Below are 17,226 nucleotides of genomic sequence, written 5' to 3'. Positions count from 1 at the left end.
TAAATTAAAGCAAAGGTATCATCTGTAATTTTACATAGTCCTTTAACAAAATTCATAAATGATACTTTAAATTTTTCAAGGAGTACAAGGAATTATTAAGAATGTATAGTTAAGGTAAAATATTTTTATTATTGCCAAAAACAGTTCGCAGAGGATGTTTTAGTAATGTATAGAGTTTGGGACTAGCTGAAATAAATTATATATGGATAGCCAATATTTTTTATTTCAAGTACTGTTGAACTGGCTTTGTATCCCTATACAAAGGTACAGAATTATCTTCAGTATTCAGTATACAGAAAAATACAGTGAATATTTGAGTACGGAGTCTTATTTGGGGTGAGAAAGAATATCAGAATTTTACCTTTCGATACTCTCTGAGAGCTACAGCAGGATGGACACTTCCGGCAAAAGTCTCATTATCAGTGAACACAATGAAGACATCAGCAGCTGTGTTTGTCTTTTGAGCCCAGATCATTGGAAGAGAGCAATCAGTTCCACCTGCTGGGATCTAACTCAGAACAAAAACATGACTGAGAATAAGTGTCCTAGTTTCCATACTGGGATGTCTGAAATAATTAAATACTTAAAAAAATTTTTTTACATTATCATTTTGCTTACGGCTAAAACATAGACCTTCTCAAAGCATGTGTATATATTTATTATTTTGTGCTCATGGGAAAACTGAGATAAAACTATTTGTTCTCATAAACATTAATATCAGACATAACATCAATATAAGATTATTATACACACATTAAGTAAACTTAATACAACAGTTCCTTACCTGATTCATGGTCATTAAAACCTGCTGTAATGTCATATCTGTAGTCACTGGACATGGTACCATTTCATCTGAAAAAGCAACTACATAACAATCTTTTTCTGTTCGTGTGACAACCTGAAAAATTCAAGTGGTAATTTTCAGCATATGGGTGAAATAAATACAGTATCTTGAAGTTCATAAAACTTCATCTTTAGAAGATATTTAATTTGGGGGTGCCTGGGTGGGTCTAAGTTAGTTAAGCATCTGCCTTTGGCTCAGGTCATGAGCCGGGGTTCCTGGGTTGGAGCCCTGATCGGGCTCCCTGCGTGTGGGAAGTCTGCTTCTCCCTTTCCCTCTGCCTCCTATTTGCATGCTCTTTCTCTCTCTCAAATAAATAAAATCTTTGTAAGATATATTTTATTTCTAAACTTATTTTTGTTTTGGAATTACATAGCTTTCAAAGTACTTTCACAAACTATACAAAGCAACTGGTTCTTGTAATATGTGCATATGTGCCTCTCACTTTATTAAATATAGAATAAAGGTCACAGAAGAGAAGTGGCAGGCTAGAACCAAAGTCTGACTGTTATTATTAGTTCCTGATCTTTTAACTTCTGTATTTATTGATAAGTTCTCAAAGCATTATCTACTTTCTCAATAATACATTAATATTTAATATTCGGTAAAATTAAAAATTTGTTATTCCTTAGACATGCTTTATAAATATACTTACAATATACTTAAAACTTTGCTTTTTCTTTCTTTCTTTTTTTTAAAGATTTTATTTATTTATCTGACAGAGGGAGATCACAAGTAGGCAGAGAAGCAGGCAGAGAGAGGGAAGCAGGCAGAGAGAGGGAAGCAGGCTCCCCGCTGAGCAGAGCGCCTGATGTGGGGCTCAATCCCAGGACCCTGGGATCATGACCTGAGTGAAGGCAGAGGCTTTAACCCACTGAGCCACCCAGGCACCCCTCTTTCTTTCTTTCCTTTTTTTTTTTTTGTGAGAGAGAGAAAGAGCATACACATAAGTGGGGAGGGACAGAGGGAAAGAGACAATCTTAAGCAGCCTCTATGCCCAGTGTGGACCCCAAGGCAGGCTCAATCTCTCAATCCTGAGATAGTGACCTGAGCCAAAATCAAGAGTTGAATGCTTAACAGAGCTACCCAGGCTTAAAACTCTCCTTATATAGCAAAATGACAAAAACAAGTAAAAACATAATCCTTGATCATATCTAACTTTATAGTTTTGCCCCACATTAAACGTTTTTCAGGGTGGCAAAAATCCTAAATTGTCTTAGGTGTTCTTACCATGCACATTGTTGCAGCAACTGTGCTAGCGTTGAGTACACTACCCAAAACTCTTTGGTTCATAGAAGCACTGACGTCAATAGCCAGTAAGAAACGCTTTCCAGTTGGCTCCACTGTCTAAAAAAAAGAAAAAAAACAAAACCAAAATGATCATTAAAAGCAATCACAGAAATTACAATTAGATTTCTAAAAATTGTATTTATTCATCTTTCACTTGAAAGACCTGGTTTTTGATTTACCAACTAATTGACAAGTACTTGAAAATGCTTAAGCTTTTACTAGAGGGAAAAACAAAAAAGATAGCCTACTTAGTAATTTTATTTAAAGCAATTACCATATTCCTGGTTTTTTTTTTTTTTGTAAGAAATCATTCCTCATAAAGTAAACTGAGAATTTTTAGCAAAGTTTTTTGTGGTAAAATATAAATAACATAAAATTGATTTTAAATCATTTTTTAAGGGTACAATTCCATGGCATTAAGTACATTTACAATGGTATATAACCACCACTATCTATTTCCAGAACCTTTTCATCAACCCAAACAGAAACGTTGTACCCATTAGTAACTCTCTATTCCTATCCATCTTTAGCCCCTTGTAACGTGTTTTACTTCTTTTTTATGAATTTGCCTATTCCAGATACCTCATATGAATGAGATCATATAATACCTGTTCTTTACCGTCTGGCTTATTTCACTTAGCATAATGTTTTCAAGGTTCATGTTGTAGCATGTTTCAAAATCCATTTCTTTGTAATAGGTTGTAAAGGCTAAATACCCACCCTGTATGTAAATACTGTATTTTGTTTATCCATTCATCTCCTGATGAATACTTGGGTTGTTTCTACCTTTTAGCTATTGTGAATAGTGTTCTTATGAACACTCACCTATAGGTACATTTGATTCTGTTTTCAATTATTTTAGGTATATACATAGGTGGTGGAAATGCTGGATGGCATGGTAATGGTATGTTTAACTTTCTAAGGAACAACCAAACTGTTTTCCATAGGCCTATACCAGTTTACACTCTTATCAGCAATGCACTAGGGTTTCTCCTATCCTCCCAAAGTCTTATTATTTCTGCTTTTTTGATAAGAACCAATGATCTGCATTTCCCTGATGACTAATGATGTTTTTTTCACCTGCTAATTGGCCATTTGGTTATCTTCCTTGGAGAAATGTCTTATTCAAATATGAAATTCCTGGTTGTTTTTTTTTTTTAATTTTTATTGTGGAATTGTAGCACTTCTTTATATTCTAAACATTAAAAAGTTATCAAACATATGATCTACAAATCTTTTCTCCTACTCTATAGGTTATCTTTTCATTCTCTTGATGAGAGTCCTTTGATGCACAAAAGGTTTATTAAATTTTGATGAAGTCCAATTCATTTACTTTTCCTTTTATTGCCTGTGCTCTGGTGTCATATGTGCCAAATCTGCCAGATCTAATGTCATGAAACTTTTATTCTATGTTTTCTTCTAAGAGTTTCATAGTTTCAGCTCTAAAATATAGGTCACTGATCCACTTAAATTTTTTTATGTGGTGTAATTTAAAGGGGTAACTTTGTTCTTTTGCATGTGGTTATCCAGTTTCCCTAGCACCATTTTTTGAAGACTAACTTTTCCTGCATTGGCCAGTTTTGACACTCTTGTCAAAAATCAATTGATCACACATGTGAGAGTTCATTTCTAGCCTCTGCATTCTATTCCACTGGTTTATGTATTTGCTTTTATGCCAGTACCACATGGTTACCGTACATTTGTACTAAGTTTGAAAGTGTGAATCTGCTAACCTTGTTCTCTTTTTCAAGATTAGCTATGTTATGGGGCGGGGGGGGGAGGAGGAGGTGTCTCCTGAAAGTCCACATAAATTTTACAGTAGGTTTTTCTATTTCTTCAAAACATGCCATAGGCAATGCACTTAATGTGTAGATTGCTTTGGGTAGTACTGTCATCTTAACAAGTCTTCCTATGTTTCTCATCCATTTAAGTCTTCTTAAACTTCTTGCAGCAATGTTTTTTATAGCTTTTAGTTTACGAATCTTGTACCTTCACCATTTATTCCTAAGTCTTATTATTATTTTTTTTAATATTAATGTAAGTGGAAATGTTCTCTTAAGGCTAAACAAAGGCTAAGGCCTTTGGATTATTCATTGCTAGTGTATAGAAATACTAATGATTTTTGCCTATTAGTTTTATATCCTGCAACTTTGCTGAATTTGTTTGTTGGCTCTAAGCTCTCTGTGGATTCTGTAGACTTTTCTCCTTATAAGATCATGTCATCTGAGAATAGAGATGATTTTTCTTCCTTTCCAATCTGGGTATCTTTTATTTATTTTTCTTGCCTAACTGCTAGAACTTCCAGGACTCTGTAGAATTGAAGTGGAAAAGTCGCTATTTTTGTCTTATTCTAGATCTCAGTGGAAAATATTTCAGTCTTTCACCTTTGAGTATAATGATAAGCTATGGGTTTTTTATATATGGCCTTTATCATGCTGAGGAAGTTCATTTCTATTCCTAGTTTACTGTTTTTTGTTTTTTTGTTTTTTTTTCATTTATGTGACATAGAAAGATCACAAGTAGGCAGAGAGGCAGGCAGAGAGAGAGAGAGAGAGAAGCAGGCTCCCTGCCGAGCAGAGAGCCCGATGCGGGACTCCATCCCAGGACCCTGAGATGATGACCTGAGCCGAAGGCAGTGGCTTAACCCACTGAGCCACCCAGGCGCCCATACTGTTTTTTTTTTAAATCATAATACGGTACTGAATTTTATCAAATACTTTTCCTGCATTGACATTGTGTAACTGTCCTTTCATTCTATTAATGTGATATATTACATTGATTGATTTTTGTATATTGAAGATAAATCTCATTTGTATAATCCCTTTCATTTGATGAATTTAGTTACTATTTTGCGGAGTAAGAAGAAAATTTTAAAATCAAAAACTTTAACTTATAACTCTGATGTAGGATTTTCAGTCTTAAAAAAAAAAAAAAAATTCACTTCCCACCAAGACAGAGATCCACTGTTCATTAACAGAATGACAGGAGACCAAGTCAAAGGACTCTACAGGAATAAAAAAATCTTAAATTTGGTATTTTAAAACTTAACAAAATGATTTTATAAGATGATTGGATATTGTCCAAAGGTAAGGAGAAAATCTTTATTCATAAACTTACAATGTTAGTTATATATCCACATTTACACAAACTGTGGAAAAATAAATATCTAATAAAAATGGTTAACCTATTAGTATCATCTTTAAAATGGGTTTTTATAAACTATATCAAGTCCCAACTGGATCATTTGTTATAAAACAGAAATCAAACCATTACCTTAAATGTTTTGTAAAAAGCGGCATCTAGAGCTTTCAAAATTTCCTCATCGGGGCGCCACTTTAGTTTTCCTCTGAGACCATGACCTGTTTTATAAGTTTCTAATGCAATTAAAACATGAAATGGATGTATACGAGCCTAGGAACAAGACAGAGACAGAAAATAAATGCAAAATTCAAATGAAAGATAGTCATTATGTGTCTTAGGTTTTGTTACTGTAGCTAATAAATATATTTCATAAGGAAAAAACAAAAGCGAGGACTTACTATCTTAGATTTCAGAGTTAAATAAAATCTGGTATGATAAGTCTCAGAACACCTGAAACTGCACTGGCTATGTTTCCAAAATTTAGAAGTTGTGTTTTTCAATTAGTAGTAGCTAACAAAAGTAATGTTTACTTTTTTCTTTTCTTTTTTTAGATTTTATTTATTTGAGAGAGAGGGAGCGTGAGCGTGTGTGTGTGTGTGTGTGCGTGTAACAGCAGGGGGTAGGGGCAGAGGGAAGGGAGAAGCAGGTTCCTCTCTGAGGAGGGGAATCTGAGGACCCCTGGATCATGACCTGAGCCAAAGGCAGACGCTCAATCAACTGAGCTATCTCGGCGCCCCAGTGCTTACCTTTTTTAACAGTTTTTCATTACACAGTTTTTCACATACTAAAGCTACTTCTGAATTTCCTGGTTCAAGCACTGAATTAGCAGTCATCTTTCCTAGATTCCTTAGTAATGCAGTAAGAGGCATTTCTTGTAACAAAGCCTTCCATACCTATTGAAGCGACACAGGCAGAAATATAAAAGATTAGGGGCACATGAATCAGTATAATTATGGTATCAATATTACCTACATATTCTTTACGGTTTTCTTTTGGGGTTCCAAGTATTTCCTAAATAAAAAGATTTGCACACTGGACAAAGGCTTATCAAATTAATTTCTCTTTACTAGAGTAAGAAAGTAAAGTCTATTTTAAGAAGGAACTATATAGAAGAATTTTATTTATTTATTTATTTTTAATTAGCAGGCAAATTAACCAGCCTTTATGAAGCAGACATAACACTTACCTGAATGCCAACTACATCTGGGCATTGTAGTAAGTATTTTACATAAATACCATTTTCAAGACATATTTTACATTTTTTTTTTAAAAGATTTTATTTATTTATTTGACAGAGAGAGATCACAAGGAGGCAGAGAGGCAGGCAGAGAGAGAGGAGGAAGCAGGCTCCCTGCTGAGCAGAGAGCCCAATGCGGAACTCGATCCCAGGACCCTGAGATCATGACCTGAGCCGAAGGCAGCAGCTTAACCCACTGAGCCACCCAGGTGCCCTTACATTTTTTTTTTAAAGGTTTTATTTATTTGACACAGAGAGTATAAGTAGGCAAAGAGAGAAGGAGAAGCAGGCTCTCCGCTGAGCAGGGAGCCCTATGCGGGGCTCGATCCCAGAACCATGGGATCATGACCTCAGCTGAAGGCAGTCGTTTAACCGACTGCGCCACCCAGGCGCCCAAGATATATTTTACATTTTTTGTTTAAAAAGTGGATATATTGTTACCCATCTTATAAATTACGTATTATAGATTACTTTTACATGTATCACATCATAAACTTCAATACATAATATATGCCACAAATTACTCGTTTAATCACAAGCTATAATATACTTTACTTACCTCTTTAGACTTTAAATGATTTGTTAGAAGATGTTCCCTAACTAATCTATGCTCTTCTATTAGATGAATGACTTCCAGTTCATCTTTTGTGCGTTTAACTTTTTCTACAGCCTCCAGATACTTTAATAATTTTTCAGTCTCCACAGAAAGTGCTTTTTCTTTATACAATTCATGGACTTCTTTCCAGCCCTTTGTAATATATTTGGTCACAATAGCAAGTCCTTTAAGAAAATAAAGAATTGAAATAGCATGAGAATTTCTAGGTGAAAAACAGAACATGTTTACCGAGAATGAAATAACTAGATACAGAGGAGCTAAACTCTTTACACTGGGAGGCTGCCTTCTGTGATATAACAAACACACTTAAGTCGATGGAGTCAAATGATTTTGCTTATTCCATCATAATTGTTTTAATATGAGGCTCTGGAGAAAAACTTCCTATATTCTAAGTCATTTTGTTATAGAGCTTTTTTCCTTTTTGAGATACCAGCATTAGAAACTTTGGTAGACAATACCTATCTCCGGTCTACAATCTCAAACGATTCACAAAGTACAGATCTGTCTCAAATAATCTCCTATTCACTTGTCCCTTTCTGCTACTAAGTAAATATGCATTTACAAGTAACAGAGATAAGTAGAAGTGGACAGTTAGGTAAGTAATTTAAGTATTTTTTTAAAATAAATGAGAAAGTATTACAGGCCAAATTTAAAAAAGGAAAATAAGGTGTTCATTTCTTCTGTAATTCCTTTTAATAACTGTAAGAGCTTGGGATTGGGGCACTGAGGATGACACTGAGGATGAGGTTCTAGCTTACATTTTGCCAATGGCTGTGTGACCAATGTAGGCCTTAGTTTTCAATTGTTAAATGGGGAAGATTTTTGAGTTATCAAACTTAAAAAGGTCTATGGGGTAAATGGTAAAATAAATAAATGGAACAGGTCATATAATAGAGATTGGTTAAGATGATAGAACAAACTAGAGTATGACCTACTAATGTTTTAGTGAAGTTTTGACTTAGTGGTGCCAAAAAAAGTATTGTCAAAAGAAGCCAGAATAGGTATTTTTATTTGATGTCTTCTGATTTTTTTAAGTGACGTTAGCAAAGAATTCATTTTTTTCCCTAAAATATTGTGCAGGCCGATAAAATCCATCTTTAAGGCAGACTGAGCCTATGTGTTATCTTTGGACTCTGGATAATTTGATGAAAAGTCAATACTAATATGTAGGGACTTCTAAAGTACTGTGACTCTTGTAAACATCCAGATTTTAGTACAAAATCTCATACTGCTTTAAATTGCTAAATATTTCATATGTGAGCATGTCGTCTATTTTGTCTTTCCAACTAAAATATAACTTCCTAAAAGGAAGCCTTATTATTATTTTTATTCTACTCAAGTTCTATGTTGCCTACACAGTAAGTACACAATAAATACCTGATGAATTAAATTACATTTTGACTTGTTTTATCTGTTTCAAATACGTGTTTCAGTTAAGGTATTAAAATTTTACTTATTTGGGGGTGTCTGGGTGGCTCAGTTGTTAAGTGTCTGCCTTAGGCTCCCGTCATGATCCCAGGGTCCTGCAAGATCGAGATCAAGCCCTGCATTGCATTGAGCTCCCCGCTCAGTGGGAAGCCTGCTTCTTCCTCTTCCACTCACCCCGCTTGTGTTCCCTCTCTTGCTATATCTCTCTCTGTCAAATAAATAAAATCTCTAAAAAAATTATTACCTTTCTGGAAGCTTGGAGTGTTTTCTGAATTCTTTCCACGTTGAGAAGCCTAGGAATCTCTTATGCCTGAACATACTTGCTATTATTAAAAGATGTTAAATAGGAGTTTTTCTCTCAAAAAATTTAGTTAAGGAATACTATCTGTGGGAGTAAGTTTAGGGAACATCTACTAATTCATTTTATAGACCAAGAATTCAAAACCCAGAACAACTATTTGCACAAATTCAGAAACTAGTTTTTCCAACTAGAAGTAGCACTTAGGTACACACCATCATGTGGTATCTCAGTAGACAAAGCTGGATCCCTATATTCTTCCTATACTGAATTAAAGATTTAAAAATAGGGGCACCTGGGTGGCTCAGTGGGTTAAGCCGCTGCCTTCGGCTCAGGTCATGATCTCGGGGTCCTGGGATCGAGTCCCGCATCGGGGTCTCTGCTCAGCAGGGAGCCTGCTTCCCTCTCTCTCTCTCTCTGCCTGCCTATCTACTTTGGATCTCTCTCTGTCAAATAAATAAAATAAAATCTAAAAAAAAAAAAAAAAAAAAAGATTTAAAAATAAAAAAAAATTAAAGGGATGCCTGGGTGGCTCAGTTGGTTAAAAATAAAAAAAATTAAAAGCATGAATATGTTAGGGAAAAAACTACAGGTAAATGGAATGGCAAAGGCCATTCTATACCTAACATAAAACAAAAATCTATGACGAAAAACAAGCAAGTTTCATTACATTAGAATTACAAACTTCAATATGCCAGAAACCCCCATCAAAAAAATTGAAAGACAAAGGAAAAAAAGAGGGAAAGTGCATGAGATCTATATAATATGAAGCTATAAATTCCTATGTGTCCCAGGTTCTTAGAACAGTGCCCATCCATTTGGTGCTCAATAAATATTTGTTGAATGAATGAATGGTGACAATCAATATTAAGAATAGCAACTCAATGGAAAAAAGGACAAAGATACAATATACACCACAAAAATTAAAAATAATCAGCAGTATATGAGAAGATGAACTTCTGCCCACAAATTCAGTAAGATAATTTTTCACCTATCCTATTGGCAGAGATTGAAAAAAAAACCACTAGTAACAGTCATTGTTTAATGTGGGGAAACCGGCCACTTCTAAATACTCTCTGTGGGTTTACCCATTATATAAATATTTACATTATGCAAGTTTTTTCACTGTAGTATTTTTGTAATAAGGAAACCAGAGACTATTTTACTGTCATCAGTAAGAGACTAGCTAAATAGTATATTCATACAGTGGTATATAAGCAACTATTTCTACTGACTTATAGGAATTATCAATATGCTTTTAACTGAAACAAAGAAGGTATGTAACAATTTAAGAATAAAACAGTGTATGAGGGCGCCTGGGTGGCTCAGTCGTTAAGTGTCTACCTTTGGCTTAGGTCATGATCCCAGCGTCATGGGTTCAAGCCTTACATCGGGCTCCCTGCTCAGTGGGGAGCCTGCTTCTCTCTCTCCCACTCCCTCTGCTTGTATTCCCTTTCTCGCTGTGTCTCTATCAAATAAATAAAATCTTTAAAAAAAAAAAACCACAGTGTATGTTTAGGAGTAATACACAACACCTAACAGTGATTTCTTTTGAAGGTCAGGACTCCTACTTTCTGCATTATATTTTTAGGTATTATCCAGCTATTTTAAAACAAACACATAATTTCTAATTAAAAAAACAAAATACAAATGGGTTTATATAAATATTTGCAATAATTCACTGTTTAAATTTCATTTTAAAAAAGTCCATTCATAATAAAATGGATAAATTAGAAATTAATGAGGAGCTGTCTTTTCAAGTTTCACTTCTGGTTTTAAAAAGGAGCAAATTTTAGAAATGCTGTGGAAGTTCATACTTTATTCTTGCTCAAATGTTTTTCTTATTTCCCTTCTAAGAAGGACTGAGTAATTATCATATATCCAACTAACTTCTCAAAAGTCTTCCAGTAGACACAGAAAAACTGCCCCAAGTTACCATGTTCCCTGGCCTGGCTGACTGTTTGGAGACAATTAACATCCTGAATTGTTAAGTTCAGCACTATTTCAGGTAGCCTTTAGGTTCCATGGAACATATATCCTAGGAAGACAGTAAGGGACTACAGCACTGTAGCCTGGCATCTATCTGCCACCTACCGGCTAGGAGCTGTTTTGCTTACTGCAATTTTAACCATGTCCATACTGCTTTCGTAAGCCGTATTCACTTGGGTAAACATTCTAGTTAGCACAGTGACATTCTGAGATTTAGAATATTAAATCTGTAAATCTGTCATTTGGTTCTTGAATAGTAATTTCTGGACTGTCTATGGTAGGGCTTTAATTCCAGGTTGGCATTAAGCATCTGAATTAGTCAACCAATGTGTTTTGAGACTGAATGGCTATTTCTAGAAGCTATTATACAAATATCTTCTGTCAAATAAAAATTTGTTGTCTACCAGATATCTGCAACCTCCCTCAACCCAAAGATCTTATACTTACCTTCACTGGAAGGTTTAAGATGTGACAGTCTTAACAGATCTTTGTGAGACCAGCCATTTCTTTGTTTATACTTTGTAACTGCCAGAGCAAGGGCCATGCCCCCCTTTTCATTGTACCAGTCTGCTATAGCCTTCCGGAGGGCACGACCCCACATGCCACATTTCATGCTTTCCTTCAGATCTTTCTTAAACTGGATAAAAGTAAAGAGATGTGTAGGAATGCGACAAACTTCAGAAACAGCTTTAAATGCTGCTTGTTTTGTGCTTATGTCAGAACACTGAGAACAAATGGCAAGTGCAAAGAGCATAGGCTCTTGTTTTGCGGTTCTGCCTTCTTGACTAAATGACTTTATTTCCTGGATCACTTCACATCCTCTTCCATCTTCAATCAGTCTAATTAAAGCTTCAGCATTTTCAAGGCCCAACTTCTGTTCTTTGATATAGTAAGTCCCACCTTCAGAACCAAAACATAAGAACCGGTGTAGTCGATTCATATCAGTAACTTGCCATACATATCCATCTTCAGAATTGGTTATCTGTTTCTCATTCAGCGGTTGCATTTGGTTGACTGATTCCTCCATTTTTCTTTTAGGAAACCTATAAAAAGCAAAATGTCATTATAGCTAGAAAGAAAACAGTAAAATTATAAAAATGAAAACATTTTTATTTCTGAAAACATTAATCTATGCTTTTTGAAATCTGCTACAAAACCTTTGATTTTTAAGAAAGATCCAGTCCTAAGGGATGAATGTGTTCGGCCATGTGACAGGTACAGGTAAGGGCATACAACTGGCTATTGTGACATGATTAAGTCTACAGAGAATACTTCTGAGGTTTTCTTCACTCTTAAAAGTAGGTTTAGGCTCTTAAAAAGGAATGCTCCATTTCTTCCTTCGGACATTCATTTATAAGTGATGCTTGGAGTGGTGGGCTAGAGCAACGGGGAAGTCAGTTTAAGAAGACACACTAATTTATAAGGATGGTAGAACTGAAAAAAAAATTTAGAAGATAATCTGGGTCTCTGATATCACTGAGCTACCTGGCAATGCCTCAGTTACAAATTTCATAATATATCACAAATGTATCCTAATTATTGTTTAAGCCTTTTATAAGTTTTGAGAGCATAACTGATTAAAATCCCATCAACTATGCTCATTTATAGTTTATGTGATCTGTAATCACCTGTACTTTCTTCCTTCCATTATCGCTAATGCTACTAGAACTAGCTGCATGAGAGCAATGTCCCTTTTTATCCTCCTAATGGAGCAACCACAACTGTCCACTACTTTATCAGTCCACTGCTACTCTTACTACAGTAGAGCTGCTTATCCAGGTGCCCCAAGTCTCCTGGCTATTCCATTAAAGTGCACTGCACTAGGCTTCTCCCCATGACAAACAAACCAATACAAACAACAATAAAAACTTAACCAGCATTTACTGCATATTATGTGTAAGACATTAAAGAGATTCCTGTTCAATTAAAATGATTTTTTTTAAAGTCCCCCCAGGTTTTTCTTGCCCTTAGAAAAACCATATTCTGGTTTTTTCATCTAGAATATGGTTTTAGATGGCTCAGTGGGTTAAAGCCTCTGTCTTTGGCTCAGGTCATGACTATGATCCGAGGGTCGGGCTCTCTGCTTAGTGGGGAGCCTCTTTCCCTTCCTCTCTCTCTGCCTGCCTCTGCCTGGTTGTGATCTCAATCAAATAAATAAATAAAATCTTAAAAAAAAGAAAAAAGAAAAACCATATTCTGTTTGGTGAGGTAGAAATATATACATATATAAAGCAAACTGTATATAAGCGCGCTAATTAAAAAAGTACTGTGAGTCAGCAGAGGAGAATGAAATGCTGCCTCAATAATCCAAGAAGACTTGTACAGAGAAGGCAAACTGAGAAACTGGTATATTAACGTTGGGGGAATGTGTTCCAGAAAGGGATTTCTGAAATCTTGCTGTCTTTACATTTTAGAAAAAGAACTAAGTATACTGGCATAGCTGTAAAGAAATGACAGATAAGGCAGTAGCTTAAAGAGCAATAGAAGGTAAAAGAAATTTTGTTTTGAGGATGATACAAGTTTGAACATATTTATATACTGTGGGTAAGCCTTAAGATGGAATCCTGGTGAATATTAATAATTAAGAGCCAGGGAAAGGGGCACCTGGGTGGCTCAGTTGGTTGGGTGTCTGCCTTCAGCTCAGGTAATGATCTCGGGGTCCTGGGATGGAGTGCCACATCCCGCTCCCTGCTCAGCAGAGTCTGCTTCTCCTTCCCTGCTGCTCCTGTTCTCTCCCTCTTTCTCAAAAATAAATAAATAAATAAAATCTTTTAAAGAAAAAAAAAGAAAAAAAGAAAGAGCTAGGGAGAAAAGGCCCTTCAAAGAAGAGAAAGAAAGAGCAGTGCATAGCAAACCAGAGCAGCAGTATCATGGACCATAGGGAAGAGGACTTCAAGGAGTCAGGGCTGACAATGTCAAATGCTCAGAGATTAAGTAAAATAATTTGGGAAAATGACCACTGGATTTAGCAAACAGTAGTGATGAGGAAGGGCAATTGTAGTAGAGTTCTGCAAGAAAGCCTGATTACAGGGAGATTAGGAGTATGCAATGAGGGAGACTTCACAGGTGGACTACTCTTGCAGAAAGGGATGGTAACAGAGAAGATGAGAACACAAAGAAAAATCTTTTTATCTTTCTACAAGAGAGGACACTGAGGCTGAGGTTGAATGATTCAATTCGGAGAGTGGAAGGCAGCAAAGAAAGGATATAACTGAGGGAATGAGATCACTAAAGGTGGAACGGAATGCACTTTAGAGCATCCAGGTTGAGACTGGCCTATTGACAGCCAAAGAGATCCCTCCTTCAGTAAGGGTGAAAAGGGGTTTGAGAAAAGAGAGAAGTGTAAGGAAATTAAGGAAGTTCCCAATGTGGGTAGTCTGGTATGCAAGGGAGCAATGAGGTTGGGTTTCAGAATGGGAATGGTGTGGGTATAAATGCACGGGAGAATGGAGAGCCTCACATTTTCGATGTGACAGGGGAGGGGAGGGATGATTTGAATTGGGTTGGAAATAATCAGCATCATATTTCAAATAAAGGTCTGGTGTAAAGTAGTCAATGTTAGGGCAGGCCTAGACCTCGGGTGTTAAAGTTTAATGATCATATTATATTAGTCATCAGGGACTGATTTATAGCTACCCAGTGCAGTACAGGTGGAAAGTCCTGGTGCAACAGATGATGCTTCTGCTATTTATTCTTACCCCTTTCAATATGGTTTTTAATCTGCCTTTTAATAAAAAAAAAACTTTGAGAATAACATGCTTCTCAAAGATGGACTACTTAATTGCTAATTCCAGTAGAAAATTTTCTATTATTTTGACCTTTTTACTGCATTTGGGATTGCTAGCTTCATCTCTAAGCTTTTACAAAAATACCCTTAGGTGGTACTTTAACCTGGCTATTCCTGCTTATTAGTTATATTTGTTAGAAGAATAATACTGAAATGATACTCAGTATCAGGTTATGCTAATACAACAGCTTTCCTGACCAAAATCCAAGAGGTGTGATTTAAATATCCCAATCCAAATCTCAAAATTCCCTCCCCTCCAAATTCTTTCCTTTGTTATTATTTTTTGTGAGTATGTCTAGCTAATATTAGTTCTCTTAAGAGCAGGTATCTGGTTTAGTTTTGTATCCCTTCTCTGAACCTAGAACACCACTTCAGTAATACATACTTGAGGATAACTAAGCAGTATTAAAGTGATTTTCTGAACCATCTAAGAATCATGTATGACTGGTTTTTCTTCCTTGTTACACATTTATTTTGAAAATAAGACTCAGGGCGCCTGGGTGGCTCAGTGGGTTAAAGCCTCTGACTTCAGCTCAGGTCCTGATCCCAGGGTCCTGGGATCGAGCCCCACGTCGGGCTCTCTGTTCCACCTGGAGCCTGCTTCCTCCTCTCTCTCTGCCTGCCTCTCTGCCTACTTGTGATCTCTGTCAAATAAATAAATAAAATATTTTTAAAAAATGACTCAATGTGTGCAATTAACAATATAATTCAAGGAGCGCCTGGGTGGCTCAGTGGGTTAAAGCCTCTGCCTTCGGCTCAGGTCAGGATCCCAGGGTCCTGGGATCGAGCCCCACATCAGGCTCTCTGCTCTGCGGGGAGCCTGCTTCCTCCTCTCTCTCTCTCTCTCTCTCTCTGCCTGCCTCTCTGCCTACTTGTGATCTCTGTCTGTCAAATAAATAAATAAAATCTTTAAAAAATATATATATAATTCAAGCCTTTAAGATAAATTCTGGAATCAGGAAAAAATATACTATATGCAGGTAGTGGATATACAATAAAAAAAATAAAACATGAAAAAGTTACAGAGGAAGTAATGAATCCAGAGTAAAAACGTCTTCTGAGCAGAACAGTATCTCTTTGTAAGTTTTTCTAATATATTTAATATTAGGTATTCAAGCTATCTTTTGTTGAGCAAGAAGAAAAATGAACTTTTAAATCAAGGGTAGATGCTTAAGAGCAATCCCTAAATGTAATCCTTGTAATCTCTGTTGAAAGAAACGTAATTACTTGTTGCCTCATCAAAGGCATCTTACCCTTGCATATGTTAATGACAACCACTAAGACCTATCCTTTCAGCATTTTTGCCGGAAAAAATTCTCAGCTATTCACATGCTTCTGTGACTATTCTTTCCAGGATGCAACTTAAAACAGTGTAACAGATCACATGACTGGCCCCTTCACTTGTTTGTGCAAATTTACCAGAATCAAATTTGTAAAGTGAAATATGAAAAGCAGAATGGCAGTAGTTCTAAACTACTCTCCTTGTCCCTCAGTGCTGATACATAAATTAACTTTAAAATTGGCTGGGGTGATAAGACAGTGGTATAATAAAAGAGTATCTAGTTTTTGTGCTTGTTTCTTGGTTGGGCTTCAAAAATCCCTGGAATTTCCAGATTGATAGGGGTCTTTGTTATGCTAATATGGTGATTCACTCTGGGCTTCGGATGGGGGCTGGTCACCGGAAAGACTCATCATTTGATTAAAGAGTTGGAATTTTGGGCCAGGTCAAACTCCCAGGAAAGGTGTTAGGGCCCAAGATTGGGCTCAACCACAATCAACCAATTATAATCATGTCTCGTAATAAAATCCCTTATACAAACTCTGAACATCAAAGTTCAGTAGCGCTTCCTAACTGGTTAACAAATTGATGTCCTGGGAGTATTAATTGCCAGGATTCCCTCTCCTGCCTCTAGACTTTGGACTATATTTGACTTTATTTGGCTGTTCCTGAGTCATATCCTTTATATAAAAACTATAATCATAAGGATAGTGCTTTTAGTGAGTTATGTGAGTCATTCCAGTGAATTATCAACCCTGAGGGGTTCCAGGAAGACCTGAATTTGTAGTTGGTTGCAGAGACTAGGGACCTGCTTGTACTGGTGCCTGAAGTACGGGTAGTCTTGTTGGGGATCTTGCCCTTTAATTTGTGGGATCTGAAGCCAACTCTGGAACTGAACCGAACTGCAGGACAGAGTTTGGGTCAGAGAACTGATCTCAAAGAGACAGCAAAGGCAAAAGTGACAAAAGAAAAAAAAAAGATAAACTGAACTTCATAAAAATTTAAAGCTTGTGTTTCAAAGCATACCACCAAGAATGTGAAAAGAGATCCCATGGAATGGGAGAAAATACTTGCAAATCATACCATAAGGAATTTATATCTAGACTATATTAAAAACCAATAACTCAATAACAAGATAATAACCCACTTAAAAAATAGACAAAGCATCTGAGCAGGCACTTCTTCAAAGATATACAAATGGCCAGTAAATATATAAAAAGATGCTGAAAATCAGTACTCACTGATGTGGAGAATAAAGGAGAAAGAAATATAGAAAAAATTACATTTCCTTGGCTGCCCATTGACAAGTACTTGGGACAG

General features: G+C 36.1%; 1 protein-coding gene across 1 annotated transcript in view; it reads right to left on the bottom strand.

Moving 5' to 3' along the window:
• Positions 1-17,226, bottom strand: part of RO60 (Ro60, Y RNA binding protein) — a 28,680-nt gene that overhangs the window by 6,997 nt on the left and 4,457 nt on the right. Inside the window, exons 2-8 of the mRNA XM_045982668.1 lie at positions 11,288-11,883; positions 7,069-7,289; positions 6,019-6,165; positions 5,405-5,542; positions 2,072-2,188; positions 785-898; positions 362-508 (exon numbers count right to left, since the gene is read on the bottom strand). Coding sequence (XP_045838624.1) covers positions 362-508; positions 785-898; positions 2,072-2,188; positions 5,405-5,542; positions 6,019-6,165; positions 7,069-7,289; positions 11,288-11,867 — 1,464 coding nt within the window. The 5' untranslated portion in view covers positions 11,868-11,883. The remainder of the gene's footprint in view (positions 1-361; positions 509-784; positions 899-2,071; positions 2,189-5,404; positions 5,543-6,018; positions 6,166-7,068; positions 7,290-11,287; positions 11,884-17,226) is intronic.

Source organism: Meles meles, chromosome 17 (genome assembly GCF_922984935.1).
Source record: "Meles meles chromosome 17, mMelMel3.1 paternal haplotype, whole genome shotgun sequence".
Taxonomy (NCBI): Eukaryota; Metazoa; Chordata; class Mammalia; order Carnivora; family Mustelidae; genus Meles; species Meles meles.
The sequence above is the reverse complement of the archived record's forward strand: the minus strand, read 5'-3'. Positions and strand labels throughout refer to the sequence as shown.